Source organism: Schistocerca piceifrons, chromosome 7 (genome assembly GCF_021461385.2).
Source record: "Schistocerca piceifrons isolate TAMUIC-IGC-003096 chromosome 7, iqSchPice1.1, whole genome shotgun sequence".
In the NCBI taxonomy this organism is placed as follows: Eukaryota; Metazoa; Arthropoda; class Insecta; order Orthoptera; family Acrididae; genus Schistocerca; species Schistocerca piceifrons.
In genome coordinates this window covers 525,100,414-525,117,669 of record NC_060144.1, presented here as the reverse complement: position 1 = coordinate 525,117,669, position 17,256 = coordinate 525,100,414, and the positions used below count along the sequence as shown (strand labels likewise).

The 17,256-nt window shown below is 43.7% G+C and overlaps 1 protein-coding gene across 1 annotated transcript in view; it reads left to right on the top strand.

Moving 5' to 3' along the window:
- The window catches only part of LOC124805002 (zinc finger protein basonuclin-1-like), a 297,696-nt gene extending 280,829 nt beyond the window's left edge, over window positions 1-16,867 (top strand). The window contains exons 7-9 of the mRNA XM_047265399.1: window positions 5,804-7,306; window positions 16,334-16,396; window positions 16,483-16,867. Coding sequence (XP_047121355.1) covers window positions 5,804-7,121 — 1,318 coding nt within the window. The 3' untranslated portion in view covers window positions 7,122-7,306; window positions 16,334-16,396; window positions 16,483-16,867. The remainder of the gene's footprint in view (window positions 1-5,803; window positions 7,307-16,333; window positions 16,397-16,482) is intronic.
- The last annotated feature ends 389 nt before the right edge of the window (window positions 16,868-17,256 follow it).

Genomic DNA, 17,256 nt, shown 5'->3' with positions numbered 1-17,256 from the left:
TTCTTCAGAAACGATTTCCTTGCCATTGGCAGCCTACATTTTATATCCTCTCTACTTCGACCATCATCAGTTATTTTGCTCCCCAAATAGCAAAACTCCTTTACTACTTTAAGTGCCTCATTTCCTAATCTAATTCCCACAGCATCACCCGACTTAATTAGCCTACATTCCATTATCCTTGTTTTGCTTTTGTTGATGTTCATCTTATATCCTCCTTTCAAGACACTGTCCATTCCATTCAACTGCTCTTCCAAGTCCTTTGCTGTCTCTGACAGAATTACAATGTCATCGGCGAACCTCAAAGTTTTTATTTCTTCTCCATGAATTTTAATACCTACTCCGAATTTTTCTTTTGTTTCCTTTACTGCTTGCTCAATATACAGATTGAACAACATCGGGGAGAGGCTACAACCCTGTCTTACTCCCTTCCCAACCACTGCTTCCTTTTCATGTCCCTCGACTCTCATAACTGCCATCTGGTTTCTGTACAAATTGTAAATAGCCTTTCGCTCCCTGTATTTTACCCCTGCCACCTTTAGAATTTGAAAGAGAGTATTCCAGTCAACATTGTCAAAAGCTTTCTCTAAGTCTACAAATGCTAGAAACGTAGGTTTGCCTTTCCTTAATCTTTCTTCTAAGATAAGTCGTAAGGTCAGTATTGCCTCACGTGTTCCAGTGGACAGTGTTAAATTCTTGGGATTACAGCTTGATAATAAATTCAACTGGAGGAGCACTGCTGAAGGGTCTCAACAAATCTCTATTTGCAACGCGAATTCTGTCAGACACAGGAGATATAAAATTGAAAAAACTGACATGCTGTGCTTACTTTCACTCCATAACGTCATATGGGATAATTTTTTGGGGTAATACATGAAGTCAAGCTAAAGTTTTCTGGGCACACAAACATGCAATAACAGCTACATGTGGTGTGAACTCAAGAACATCCTGCAGAGGCCTGTTTAGTGATCTAGGGATACTAACTACTGCTTCCCAATACATTTATTCCTTAATGAAATTTGTCCTCAAAAATATATCACTTTTTCAAACCAACAGCTCAGTTCTTGGAATCAATACTAGAAATAAGAATAATCTCCAGAAGGTTTAAAAGTCACTTACTCTTGTACAAAATGGTGTGCAATACTCAGGAACACACATTTTCAGAAACTTGCCAGCAGCCATAAACTGCTTAAGAACCAATGAAATTCAGTTTAAGAGAAGCCTAAAGAATTTATTGGTGGCCAACTCCTTCTACTGCATTGATGAATTGCTCCGTAGGACCAACTTATTACAATCTAACTCCTGCACCATTTCAGTGCAGTCATGTGTTCATTGTAAATAAGTATTGCAGTAGTTCTATTATATGTTTATTATCTTACAAATAAAAAAAACATTTTTTTCTTAAATTTTAAATTCAGTGCATTAATGCGATCTCGGTAAATGTGTGTTGTAAAATGAACCTCTCATATAGTGTGCATAAAAAAAATTACGATCATTCCACTTGAGATCTGTGGAAGGTACATTAGCTTTTTTGTTTTAGTTGTAAATATTTGTCATGTATTATTGTTTTCTCGACATGTTCTACATCTTGGAGGACCTCCTCACTATGTATTAATTGGAATGAAAGTAAATCTAATCTAATCATTATACAACAATAAGATAAATGTAGCATAAAGACAGACATACTTAAAGTAAAAGAAAAACCCAAAATGACAAACACAATACAACCAGCGGCATGTACAATAGTGTCAGTAGAACAGTGACATTCACACGTCAGTGCACAGTGGGTGTGTTCTAAGTACAACACAAAACTGACTATAAACTTACAAAAATAGATTCGACCCTTAAAAAAAACTCAAAGAGATCTTTGGAGAAAATAGAAGCACCTTAAGAGCTTAGAATGGAAACCAGTACCAAGCAAAAAAGGGAAAGACATTAAATAATTTTAATCAGTGAAGTTCTTATAATAGTATTTCATTCAGCTGTGCTTCTGGCTACGAGCTGATATCAACACCATGGTCACTATCAAGTTATTACTCTTACAGTTCAATTTCGAAGTACTTACATCCTTAGCACTTCGTAATCGCTGGTGCTGTCAAAATTTATTATATGTTAATAAGTTGGTGGATTTTTATTAGTCTGCAGTTGCTGAACAGTAGTAATAAGATGTTTGATTCGTTTTTAAAAGCTGGCTGTTTCTGTTGACAGCTGGTTACGATGTACTGTGGGTGCATTCCTGGTTTATTAATATATGGATTTGTGTGATATTATCATCGTTGTATTATTTACTAGTGGTATTACCTTTGCCTAAATGGTTTGTACGTGATCGTGCCGATGATTTCAGTAAACAATTTAGGCAAAGTTAATACCACCCGTAAACAATACTGAGATGATAATATCACACAGATCCGTAGATTAGTAAACCAGAGATGAAATCACATCACATATTTAAAGATAAAATCACAAATAAATAATACAAAGATGATGATATTGACAAGATGATTGCACCTGAAGATCCTGTACTTGAAATAATATTCAGTTATGTATACCGAAAATGTACTGGCTGCAGCCTCATTGTAACGTCGAACAATTAAACCCGGCAACAAAAACAAAAAATATACAAAAAAGATTTCAGAATTAACACTCCAAAGAGCAAACAGAGACCGTATGAAACGCAAAAGAACAGAGTGCCCCTGGTGGCCAGCCCAGACCTCAGCGGTTGCCGTCATTCACTTGTTAACACACGTCACAACTTAACAGTCACTACAGCACTTCAAAGCAACAGCGTCGCCGGATGGCGCGGACCATGTGTACGTGCGCGAATACAACAATGGACGCGTGTAGCGGTCGCTACAGTAGCACTCAAATCCATAGGTTAACATATCAGGGATGTAAGCATAGTACATCGTTACCAAGCTGTCAACAGAAGCTCTCAATTTTAAAAACAAATCAAACATATCACAAACAGTGGTTAGCAACTGTAGATTAATAAATTTCCATCAACTTGTTAACGTGGAATAAACTCCGACAGTACCGGCCATGACAACGTGCTAGGGACGTAATTACTTCCAAATTGTAAAGTAAAAATTATAATCTAATTTATAACTAATGAAAACGTACAAAAATTGTGTACCAAAATCTCATATGATTTGCCGACAGCTTGAAAATGACTAGGTTGTCGACATGAGCTCAGAGCCACAACAACAGCTGAATAAAATACTATTATAGCAGCGTTATTGTTGAAAATTATTTAATGTCTTTACAAAAGGTTTACAACGCTTAGGGCCCACGAGAAATAAAAACAAAGATGTAAAAGCTGAAAGGTGGAAGAAGCACAAAGAGAGGCTATATAAGGGAAACAAAAATCACACAAAGAAAGAGGAATTAAGTGAAAATGAGATGGGATATATGATAAAACCAGAAATAATTGACAGAGCTCTTAAAGGCTTAAGTCGAGAAAAGACCCATGGAATATACGACATTTATTCAGAATTATTAGAGTGTTACAGAGGCCAGCGATGACAAAACTATTCCCACCTGATGTGCAAGTCATACGAGACAAGATAAATATCATCAGACTTCAAGTAGAATGCAATAATTCCTGTACCACAGTTGACCTGATTCATTTACCGAGGAATGGAGAAGCTGGTAAAGGTCGTCTCAGAGAAGATTAGTTTGGGTTCCAGAGAAATGTAGAAACACTCAAGGCCATACTACCGTTACAGCTTGTGCTAAAAAATTGGTTAAAGAAAGGCCACTTTACTTTTGTAGCAGAAAACCTTGTACACAGGGAAACCACAGCTATGACTAATCGTCTTAAGTGTCAAGATGCCGCTCCTGCCGTACTTATCTTTCTATTATCAGATCACAACCGGTTTCGTGGCACTGAAAATCACATTCTCAGGTGACATGTAAATAAGTCATAAGAGCTAAGGAACCCGGAGCATGGAACCCAACATCCGTTGTCGAACCAGACTATTAAACCGTTAAATGGCAATAAGTTTATGAATCATGGATAAAATACACGGAGCGAAATGTATATAAAACTTGCAGAGAGACCAGACTGCAGTTATAAGACTCGGAGGATATGAAAGAGAAGCAGTGATTAAAAAAGGATTGAGGGAATTTTCTACCCTATCGCCAGTGTTATTCCATCTGGGCATTGTGGAAGCAGTAAAGCATACTAAGAAAAAATTATGAAAGACAATTGAAGTTGAGAAAGAATAAATAAAAATTTTACTGTCTGCCGATGGAATTCCAATACGAGACGGCAAAAGACTTGTAAGAGCAGTTGAACGGGACTCGAAAGGAAGTTAAAAGATGATTACCAACGAAAATAAAACGAGAGTAATGGAATGTAGGCGCTTTAAATTAGGCGATAATTGGACTAGGAAACGAGATACTAAATGTAACAGATGAGTTTTGCTATTTGAGCAGCAAAACTAGTGAAAGTAGGGAGGATATATGCAGACAGGCAATAATAAGGCAAGCATTTCTGTAAAAGCGCAGTTTGTTAACATCGAATACAAATATGTTAGGAAAACTTCTCCAAAGATATTTCAGTGTCGTGTAGCCTTGTACTGAAGCTGAAAGTGAATGATAAGCAGTTCAGACAGGATTAGATCGGAATCTTTTGAAATGTGGTGCTATAGAAGAATGTTGGAAATCATATGGGTACATCCAATAACCAATGAGGTGCCACTGAATTTTCTAGCACAACTTGATTAAGAGAAGGAGCGCTTGGCAAGACATCTTCTGATGAGACATCAAGGAATCGTCAGTTTGGTTATGGAAGGAAGTGTATGGTGTGGGGGGAGGAGAGGATGGAAATACTAAGCTGCAGAAGGAGACCACGGCTGGCCTACAGTATGCAGGTTCAAATGGGTATAGTGTGCAGGAATTATACAGAGATGAAGTGCCTTACGTTGGACAGACTATCTGTATCAGACCACAACAGCAACAGTAAAGAAAACAGCAGTTTACCAAATATCAAATTGTATTTGTGACATTCAATAAAGTTCTTCTGGACATATAACCGCATTGTCAACACGTAAAATTCTCCGATGTTTCGGTCAGCACTACAAATGGGCATCTTCAGCGTACTTTTCAACTGTGACTGTGACAACGTACGCGGAAGACTATGTTTACGTATATATTTTTATATCTTCCAAGCATAGAGAACTCAACAAGTCGTTAACACAACTAAATGTATACCTATAAAAGTAACTTCAGGGGTACCTCAGGTAAGTGTTACAAGCCCTATACTAATCCCAATACGTTATAAATTAATGATATAGTGCATAACGTCAGAAGATGCATGGGGCAGTTCGGAATACTACTGTTTCATGCAATGTGAACGGGATCGCCACCAACAAAATATTTGAGGCCGTTCAGAAATAGTTTCTGAGAAATGATATTGTGGGTAAGTCAGTTAGCACAGAAGAGGGGATTTTTTGCTGAATAACGTTGTCACTCTGCAGCGAAATCTGAGCTGATTTCAAACTTCCTGGCAGTTAGAACTGTGTGTTCAAAAAACTGAATCCTACACATGCTCATTGCCAAGGTGGAAACTAGTGAAAAGTACAACGAATGATTAACCTTCAGTCTTTAGCTATTTCACATAAATAACTCGCTTCACTTGCAGTGGCGTATGGCGAATTTTCACAGTGGATACAAACAGTAGCACTTTAGTAAGCTCTCCAGTTCAGTTACTAGTCGTCCTATGCGTTATAATGCTAATACTGTTATGTCATTAGTACATCAACTTTGCTACTATTAATGCTGATTTAATGTTCTCTTCCTGCAGGTATGACGAGAAGATAGAAGACAGCTGGTATCAAAACGCCGATGGAGCATCGGATAACATACGTTTACGACCACTTACCAATGGTGTTGCCATTAAGACTGAGAAAATCGATGAACCATATGGCGAGTACGAGAAAGAAGAGGAAAATTCGTCAGTGCCGTTTAGTTTCAGTGCAAGTCTTTGTCACCCGTACACTGATAATCAGAAGTTTTCACAAGGCCCTTACGAAGAAAACCAACTTAAGGAGGAGTTTACTGATGTGAAAACTGAGTGCAGAAGTGAAGACACTCACCTTGATAACCATGATAAGGAGGAGTTAAGTGACGTAAAAAGGACGTGCGTAAGAGAGGATGTGAGCAAAGCCAGCGAGCAATTACCCCTGAGGGGAGTGCGTAAACGAAAAAGTCGAAATCCGACACGCTACGGGTCGTGCCCAAAAAGGACTCACGTACTGTCCTTAGAGTCTGTCGTAAGTGAAAGGGATTTCAACGAATGTGTCGAACAAACTATCACAGATGGAACATATGATGCAGGACGATCAGACCAGCAGAAATGTGTCGCAGTCATCAGTCACACAGAAGAGACATCAGAAGTTCGGGAGGAGAAAGATCGATGTGTACCAGTCGGCGATGTATCAGATATCGATACTAATCTGTGTACTCGGAAATCGGAGCAGAGTCCAGAAAATGAAGAGGGCTGTGTTGAAGACAACTGTAAAATACCAGAAAGTGGGATGGATGATTACAGCTGTCTGGAATCATATAGTGAATTAGTTTCGGATGTGAAGGACAACGAGGAAGCACCAAGTGGTAGAGAGGTTGTTCCTAGAGATACGAGAAATTTTATCAACGTGGAGCCGGAGAAGTGCATCGCAACAGAAGTTGGCGAAGTTACCAGAGACTGTAGTGATCCAAACAGTGAGGTTGATGAAAAGACATGTATAGACGACCAACTGAAGATGCGGGTTCTTGAGGATACCCCCAAGCAGAGCAAGGGGCAAAACTCGGATGAAGCTTGTTTGGCTTCTCAGATTGAGACGTCAGAACCATTAGAGGAGAACCGTGACACGCCGAGCAGGGAGATACCGATGGACAAAGAGAACCCGCGCAGGTGCGTAGGGTGCGGGAAGGTGTTCCTGAACCACTTCTGCGTGAAGACGCACTACCGCAACGTGCACCTGCGGCTTCAGCACGGCTGCACCGTGCCCGGCTGCTCGGCCACCTTCCCGTCCAAGAGGAGCCGCGACCGCCACAGCGCCAACCCCAACTTGCACCGCAGGCTCCAGCCGGAGGGACAGCTGGAGGCGGCCGACCAGTAACGTTCCAGTCTGGGGTGACACCAAACGCTCAGCGTAGGAGATGCTGTGACCCACCCCAGGACTTCTTGAAATACATGCCGCGCCACGGGTTTCAGGGGACCCTCGAATCACCCCAAGACGGAGGCATCAATACGCGACCGAGCGGGCTGGGCGTACAGTGTACGAAATATTCCACGGAAATCCAGGTACAGACTGCAATGTGTTCTTCATTGTGCATTAATGTAACCACCACATTTATGTACATTTCTGATACGAAACTCTTTCTGTCGCCGATGCATGCAACACTAGCAAGATACATAATGCTTTCAAGACTCCAGATAGTGTACTGACTGTCCAAGTGAGGTGGCCCAGTCCTGATCTCTTATTCGGGGGGAAGGTGGTTCAAATCCCGTCCAGCCGTCCCTACGCCTCTCCAATACAAGCTTGTGCTCTGTCTCAATGATCTCGTCCACGGAAACTTGAGCTCTTATCTTCATTCTTACTACACTGTCTGATCCAAAGTACCTGGAGACCTGTTAGTGGGTATTAACATGGGGTGTCGCCACCCTGTACCTTTACATCGCCCTGAATTTTGCTGGAGACACTTCCAATGAGGTACACTATGTGATCAAAAATATCCGGACACCCCCTAAAACATACGTTTTCCTTATTAGGTGCATTGTGCTACCACCTACTGCCAGGTACTCCATATCAGCGGCCTCAATAGACATCGTGAGAGAGCAGAATGGGGAGCTCGGCGGAACTCACGCGCTTCGAACGTGGTCAGGTGATTGGGTGTTACTTGTGTCATACCTTACTACTCAGATCCCTAGATCCACTGTTCCCAATGTGATAGTGAAGTAGAAACGTAAAGGGACACTTACAGCAAAAAAGCATACAGGACAGCCTCGTCTGTCATTGACTGACAGACACCGCCGACAGTTGAAGAGGGTCGTTATATGTAATAGGCAGACATCTAGCCAGACCCTCACACTGGAACTCCAGACTGCATCAGGATCCACTGCAAGTACTATGAAAGTTAGGCGGGAGTTAAGAAAACTTGGACTTCATGGTCGAGCGGCTGCTCATAAGCCAAACATCACGCCGGTAAACGCCAAACGACGCCTCACTTCGTGTAAGGAGCGTAAACATTGGACAGTTGTACAGTGAAGAAAGGTTGTGTGGTGTGACAAATCATGCTAAACAATGTGGCCATCCGATGGCAGGGTGTTGGTATGACGAATCCCTGGTGAACGTCCTCTGCCAGCGTGTGTACTGCCAACATTAAAATTCGGAGGTGTTGGTGTTATGGTGTGGTCCTGTTTTTTTTTCATGGAGGGGGCTTCCACCACTTGTTGTTTTGGTGGCACTATCACAGCACAGGCTGACATTGATGCTTTAAGCACCTTCTTCCTTCCCACTGTTGAAGAGCAATTCGGGGATGGTGATTAAATCTTTCAACACTGACTAGCACCTGTTCATAAACCACGGTCTGTGGAGGAGTGGTTACACAACAATAACGTCCCTGTAATGGACTGGCCTGCACAGAGTCCTGACCTGAATCCTACAGAACTCCTTTGGGATGTTTTGGAACGCCGACTTCGTGTCAGGCCCCACCGACCGACATCGATACCTCTCCTCAGTGCAGCACTCCGTGAAGAATGGGCTGCCATACCCCAAGAAACCTTCCAGCACCTGGCTGAACGTATGCCTGCTTTCATATGGAAGCTGTCGTCAAGGCTAAGGGTGGTCCAACACCATACTGAATTCCAGCATTACCGATAGAGGGCGTCACGAACTTGAAAGTCATTTTCAGCCAGGTGTCCGCATACGTTTGATCACATAGTGTATCTAAATGTATGTGGGGGAATGGCAGGTCCATTCTTCCTCAATTGCCGAAACTAGAGAGGACAGTGATGCTGGACGCATAGTATTTAGTGCGGTCGACTTTCTAACTCATCCCATAGGTGTTCCATTGGATACATGTACAGGAATGTTGTTGTCCACAAACCATTGCTCCACAAATTCTTCTTTATGAAAGGGTGCATTCTCATGCTGATACAAACAACAATCTTTCCTATCAGTGCTGCAAAATACGTGCATCTCGTGATGCATTTACCGTTTTCTGAACAAAGCAGACCACACACTAACCACGGAAAGAACTCGACAGCGTAAAGGATCTCTTCGAACTTCACTGTTGGCGCTACCATAGCGACAGGTAACGCCCTCTAGGCAGTTGCCAGACGTAGCCCGTCACATCAGATTGCCATAGGGTACAGCGTGTTTGGCGACTCCAAATGACTCATTTGCTGTCATCCACTATCCAGTGGTGTCACTCTTTACACAAGAAAAAGCGCAGGTCATTCCCATTTTTAATAAAGGTCGTAAGACAGATCCATACAATTATAGACCTATATCGTCGACGTCAGTCTGTTGTAGAATTATGTTTTACGCTAAAAAATTATGACGTTTTTGGAAAATGAAAATCTCCTCTATAAAAATCGACATGGATTCCGCAAACAGAGATCCTGCAAAACTCAGCTCTCTCTGTTCCTCCATGAGATCCACAGCGCAGTGGACAACGACGCTCAGGTTGATGCCTTGTTCCCTGATTTCATTTAGGCACTTTACACCGTCCCGGTCCGCAGCTCGTGGTCGTGCAGTAGCGTTCTCGCTTCCCACGCCCTGGTTCCCGGGTTCGATTCCCGGCGGGGTCAGGGATTTTCTTTGCCTCGTGATGACCGGGTGTTGTGTGATGTCCTTAGGTTAGTTAGGTTTAAGTAGTTCTAAGTTCTAGGGGACTGATGACCATTGATGTTAAGTCCCATAGTGCTCAGAGCCATTTGAACCATTTGAAGACCGTCCCGCATTGCCGTTTAATGAAAAAAATACGAACTTCCCGAGTATCGGAAAAGACTTGCGATTGGATTCAAGACTTTCTTGCAGATAGAACTTAACACATCGCTCTTAACGGAACAATATCAGCAGATGTAAAGGTAATATCCGGAATGCCACAGGGAAGTGTGACAGGACCGTTGCTGTTTTCAGTATACATAAATGATCTAGCAGGAAACGTCGGATGCTCTTTAAGGCTATTCGCAGATGATGCTGTTGTCTATACCAAAGTAGCAACGCCAGAAGATAGTAAGAATTTGCAGAACGACCTGCAGAGAACTGATGAATGGCGCAGGCTCTGGCAGTTGACCCTGAACGTAAACAAATGTAACATATTGCGCATACATAGGAAAAGAAATCCACTACTGTACAGCTACACTATTGATGACAAACAGCTGGAGACAGCGTCTGCCATAAAATATCTTGGTGTAACTATCCACAGCGACCTTAAGTGGAATGGCCATATAAAACACTCCTGATAGATTTATTACTCAGATGTCATCCAATAACTAGTACTCATTCGAAGTCATTGAGCTCTGCTGACCAATCTATTCTGCTGTTACTGTGTCTCTACTGACAACTTCAGTACTGCCCGCTTCCTTTAATACTGGCCTATCTTGGTATCTAGTCGTCTGTGCCGTATTACATAGTGGTATCCGATTTCTTATGACGAGATAGTGAAGAATTTTCAGTAACCATGCAATAAAGGCTTTCAAGACTGGTTGTCTTAGCTGCTCGTAAGTTCTGTAGTTCATTGGTAGACAAACTGCGGCCCGAACCAAGTATTGGTGCAAAATCCAATATTGCACGGGTATTCATTTTCTCAGTTTTCTATTCGAAATGAAAACAAGAAGGGACGGTATTCATAGAGTAATACCGAAAAAATTACAACTTCAGTCCCTCCGAAATTATGAAACAGTTCCTGTACGCTGAGAGCAGCTGCATTTTTCTTTCTTTCTTTGTCTGAGCCTTGTTCCGCAGTTACGCAGGGTCGGCCATGGTTAATCGGATGTGGCACGGTAAGTTTAAGGGGTGGCCGGATGCCCTTCCTGTCGTCACCCCCTTACCCCTGGGAATTAGTGTACCCAAGCTGTCTGTGTCTAATGTAAGCCATGGAATAGTGCGAATGTGTTGCAAATGTCTGCGGGTCGTGTAAGTGAGGCGGAACATGGGGACCAGCCCAGTATTCATCTAGGGGATATGGAAAACCGCCTAAAAACCACATACAGGCTGGCTGGCACACCGGCCCTACGTCGTTAATCAGCTGGGCGGATTCGATCTGGGGCCGACGCGCCTACCCGAGTCCAGGAAGCAGAGCGTTAGCGCTCTCGGCTATCCTGGCGGGTCTGAGTGCAGCTGCATCGCGCGTCTAAAACGCGATTTTGTAAACGTCTCTATAGCAACGCCTCTTAATAGCTCTATATAGAGCTATCGTTTTCATCTACAGCCTTTTGTGCTTTGCAGTTGAACGTTCTGCCAGGTGTCAGGGATTTTCTTGCCTCGATTGCAGAAGTGTCTAATTACTAAAGAATGCATGTATTAAAATTTCGTGCATGATGCGGCATTTTTCCATACATCTCATTGTTTATAACGTCATATCTCTTTAACTATATGTCGTACAACGTCATATACACTCCTGGAAATGGAAAAAAGAACACATTGACACCGGTGCGTCAGACCCACCATACTTGCTCCGGACACTGCGAGAGGGCTGTACAAGCAATGATCACACGCAGGGCACAGCGGACACACCAGGAACCGCGGTGTTGGCCGTCGAATGGCGCTAGCTGCGCAGCATTTGTGCACCGCCGCCGTCACTGTCAGCCAGTTTGCCGTGGCATACGGAGCTCCATCGCAGTCTTTAACACTGGTAGCATGCCGCGACAGCGTGGACGTGAACCGTATGTGCAGTTGACGGACTTTGAGCGAGGGCGTATAGTGGGCATGCGGGAGGCCGGGTGGACGTACCGCCGAATTGCTCAACACGTGGGGCGTGAGGTCTCCACAGTACATCGATGTTGTCGCCAGTGGTCGGCGGAAGGTGCACGTGCCCGTCGACCTGGGACCGGACCGCAGCGACGCACGGATGCACGCCAAGACCGTAGGATCCTACGCAGTGCCGTAGGGGACCGCACCGCCACTTCCCAGCAAATTAGGGACACTGTTGCTCCTGGGCTATCGGCGAGGACCATTCGCAACTGTCTCCATGAAGCTGGGCTACGGTCCCACACACCGTTAGGCCGTCTTCCGCTCACGCCCCAACATCGTGCAGCCCGCCTCCAGTGGTGTCGCGACAGGCGTGAATGGAGGGACGAATGGAGACGTGTCGTCTTCAGCAATGAGAGTCGCTTCTGCCTTGGTACCAATGATGGTCGTATGCGTGTTTGGCGCCGTGCAGGTGAGCGCCACAATCAGGACTGCATACGACCGAGGCACACAGGGCCAACACCCGGCATCATGGTGTGGGGAGCGATCTCCTACACTGGCCGTACACCACTGGTGATCGTCGAGGGGACACTGAATAGTGCACGGTACATCCAAACCGTCATCGAACCCATCGTTCTACCATTCCTAGACCGGCAAGGGAACTTGCTGTTCCAACAGGACAATGCACGTCCGCATGTATCCCGTGCCACCCAACGTGCTCTAGAAGGTGTAAGTCAACTACCCTGGCCAGCAAGATCTCCGGATCTGTCCCCCATTGAGCATGTTTGGGACTGGATGAAGCGTCGTCTCACGCGGTCTGCACGTCCAGCACGAACGCTGGTCCAACTGAGGCGCCAGGTGGAAATGGCATGGCAAGCCGTTCCACAGGACTACATACAGCATCTCTACGATCATCTCCATGGGAGAATAGCAGCCTGCATTGCTGCGAAAGGTGGATACACACTGTACTAGTGCCGACATTGTGCATGCTCTGTTGCCTGTGTCTATGTGCCTGTGGTTCTGTCAGTGTGATCATGTGATGTATCTGACCCCAGGAATGTGTCAATAAAGTTTCCCCTTCCTGGGACAATGAATTCACGGTGTTCTTATTTCAATTTCCAGGAGTGTATATGGAAGTACATTCGGCAGCATATGTGGATACTGTATGCGTAATATATTGTCAACAGAGAGAGCATCAAAGGAGTAATAAATTTCAATGTCATACATGATGCGGCATTTTACGCACGCATCTCATTGTTGATGACGTCATATCTCCTTAACTATGATAGGTAGGTGGTTCTTTCCACCAAAGTGACTGTTGCCCGACAGTAATGGATATGTGTACCAAGTTTGGTTGAAATCGGTCCATTGGTTTAGGAGACGTGGAACATACACAGATACATACATCCATTTTTATCAATAGTATGGATACACTGAACAGCAAAATTCGAAAAAGTCATCTAGCGTCAAGAGCTTCTTATGAGTTTAGAAGCTCAGTAATGAATTGAAATACGTACAGAAACAGTCACTAAACTCACCCAAAGATGTAAATAACCATGCATGAGCAGCGCTTATTAGACGGAGGGTGTCTGACAGTCGATCAGTTCCAGCTATTCCACCAGGATGGAGGTACACGGCTCGCGCTGTCCGTAGGCCAGCCGTTGCCTAGACGATCAATACCGCGGTTCGATAGCGTCCGCAATTGCTACTTTGTGCCAGGAAGGGCTCTCAACAAGGGGAGTGTCCAGGCGTCTCGGAGTGAACCAAAGCGATGTTGTTCGGACATGGAGGATATACAGAGAGAAATGAACTCTTGATGACATGCCTCGCTCAGGCCGCCCAAGGGCTACTACTGAAGTGGATGACCGCTACCTAAGGATTATGGCTCGGAGGAATCCTAACAGCAAAGCCACCATGTTGAATAATGCTTTTCTTGCAGCCACAGGAGGTCGTGTTAGACTCAAAACTGTGAGCAATAGGCTGCATGATGCGCAACTTCACTCCCGACGTTCATGGCGAGGTCCATCTTTGCAACCACGACACCATGAAACACGGTACAGAGGGCCCAAAAACATGCCAAATGGACCGCTCAGGATTGGCATTACGTTCTCTTCATCGATGAGTGTCGCATATGCCTTCATCCAAACTATCGTCGGTAACGTGTTTGGAGGCAACCCGGTCAAGGTGAACGCCTTAGACGCACTGTCCAGCGAGTGCAGCAAGGTGGAGGTGACCTGCTATTTTGGGGTGCATTATGTGGGGCCGACGTACACAGTGGTGGTCATGGAAAGGGGCTTAACAGCTGTACGATACGTGAATGCCATCCTCCGACCGATAGTGCTAATATATCGGCAGCATATTGGCGAGGCATTCGTCTTCATGGACGGCAATTCGCGTCCCCATCATGCACATCTTGTGAATGACTTCCTTCAGGATAACGCCATCGCTCGACTAGAACGGCCAGCATGTTCTGCAGACATGAAACCTATCGAACATGCCTGGTATTGATTGAAAAGGGCTGTTTATAGACGACGTGATCCACCAACCACTGGTATCGCCGTTGAGGAGTGGGACAATCTGGACCAACAGTGTCTTGATGAACTTGTGGACTGTATGCCACGACGAATACAGGCATGCATCAATGCAAGAGGACGTGCTACAGTGTATTAGAGGTAAGGTGTGTACAGCAATCTGGACCACCACCTCTGAAGGTCTCGCTGTATGGTGGTACAACACGCAATATGTTGTATTCATGAGCAATAAAAAGGTTGGAAATGATGTCTATGTTGATCTCTGTATGTACAGGTTCCGGAACTCTCGGAACCGAGGTGATGCAAAACTTTTTTTGATATGTGTATGTGCTTAATTTTAATTGTCGTTGACGAATTGTGCCTTGGGCGAAGTAAAGTTGGCTGCTTACCTCAGGGTCAGAGGGGTAAATAGTGCGGCCACTGGGGTGTTGGACGATGGGAGGAATGTTTTGCAGTTTGTCTTACGGCACTGACAACTCGTACCGATCGGCTGCTGCGGTACAAATTTCGACACGAAAGCAACATGCATTCGTGGATTGCGTTGCAGAGATACATACCTTCAACAAGGAGTCAAGCAGTATATTGCTCCCTCCTACGTATATCTCGCGAAGAGACCATAAGGATAAAATCAGATTAGAGCCCACACAGAGGAATACCGACAATCCTCCTTTCCACGAACAATACGAGACTGGAATAGAAGGGAGAACCGATGGAGGAACACGAGGTACCCTCCACCACACACCGTCAGGTTGCTTGCGGAGTATGGATGTAGATGTAGATATAGATATTCAAATGACGTACTTATTTGTAGCAAGGAACATTAAATTAAAGCTGTTGTAATGCAGCACAATGAGTAGAATAAAACCGACATTCAAGCATTTAGTAAAAATTTGTGTCCTTGTCTGACATTGCATAATGTAGGTACATTTATTCCTATTAAGTTTCTGGTCTCCCAGAAAACACAACATATTTCGCCAGACAATTACATTGTCACATATTCGTGGCCACTGAGTATGGCAGCAATGTGGAACAGAGAACAGTCAACCCGAACTGTTCCGATTGGTGCCGACTCTTAACGAGCATTAGTTAGAGGTCGGGGGCCAATTTATCGTTCGCCCTTATTGCTGGTAGACTGTTATGGGCTCGTAACGTACTACTTTATGTGGGTTAGCAATTAACTGTAAATCCGCACATTAGCGCCCGAGAGGCTGTCCAATAATGTCAGCATTGGCTCTTGACGAAACACGTTTGGCGGCCACTGTTCTATTACATTCCTTTTTCTTTCTTTCTTTGTTTTCTTTAAAAAAATTTCGAGAAGTTTGACTCTGAAACATTTTTATTTAATAAAATATTCTTTTATATTGTGGAGCCACAAAAATACAACGTTCTCTTGTGAGATCCCCAGAGCCCTGGACAACTGCCCCTTGTCGTTCTGAAACGGTGGCAGCATCTTCGCAAAAGCAGGAAGCTGTCGGCTCGTTTGTCCTGGAAATTATAGACCTGCACGGTGCATTAGCTCGTCCACCTGGAACGTTCTCAACATCAGCTGACTCACAAACACGGCCCTCACGTCATGGAATCCGGGAGAACCCGCTTCCCGGCACAAAATACACACCACACCAGGACAGACAAAAATAACTTGAAATGAAGTAAACATGATCCTATAGATTTAAATAAGGTGTCTCCAGACTTTTTGCTCACATTTTTCATAATTGTAGCACACGTTGTTCTCTTGATAACTTACACGTACAGCTGTTAGAGCTATAAAACAATTTCTTTGTCGTATAATATATTAAATAAAAATCTAGTAACATTACGACAATTTGTCGTTGTTTTTTTATGCTTCATGCGATATTTAATTACTATCATTTTCACCTGCAGGTGTATCACTGCCGCATCATTTCGCAAACGGACAAGACTTGGATCAGAAACCCTGCAGGCTAGGTATGTTCACTGATCCACTAATGTGGAAACTGTGAAAATGATTCTTACATTCAAGTATCAAATAATTATGTTGCACGGTTTTACAGGGAAGGAAGGAATCTGAACAGAATCTCAGAATGTACTAGAAAGGAAAGAACTTCTCCTCACAGTCACTTTGCCTGCAGGATCAGTTCCAGAATTCAAACAGCAACAGGACCAACATCCAATGACGGTCTCTCTTCTCAAAGGAGCCAAGTGCGATGATGAACCAACACTAATGACTTATTATATGCTAGTCAAACAATGTATTTATTGAAGCCTAAAATATTCTAGTTCCTAAACTGAAGTACAAATGCGTTATAAATATTTATTTGTTATATTTTTTCGTCGTTTTAAGAATGTACTATTATGTTAGTGCTTAGAGCTGTATTTTCTTGTATAAAGCTCTTTGAATATAAAAGCTGTAAATAAAAATAAAAACATTTGTATTAATCCTACGTTTTGCAAGACGAATACCTGAACAAATACAAATCATTTCCCAGTAATTTTGTTACCAATGCCATTAATCTAATTTCTCCTTTCACTACATTGTCAAATAAACAGGTTATTCATTTTATGTTGTTACATAGTAGAAGTTTTATTTCCAGCATCTGGTAATGAAATTCATACTTATCGCGGGCCGGCTGGAGTGGCCAAACGGTTCTAGGCGCTACAGTCTGGAACCGCGCGACCGCTACGGTCGCAGGTTCGAATCCTGCCTCGGGCATGAATGTGTGTGATGTCCTTAGGTTAGTTAGGTTTAAGTAGTTCTAAGTTCTAGGGGACTGATGACCTCAGAAGTTAAGTCGCATAGTGCTCAGAGCCATTTGTAAACCCACATA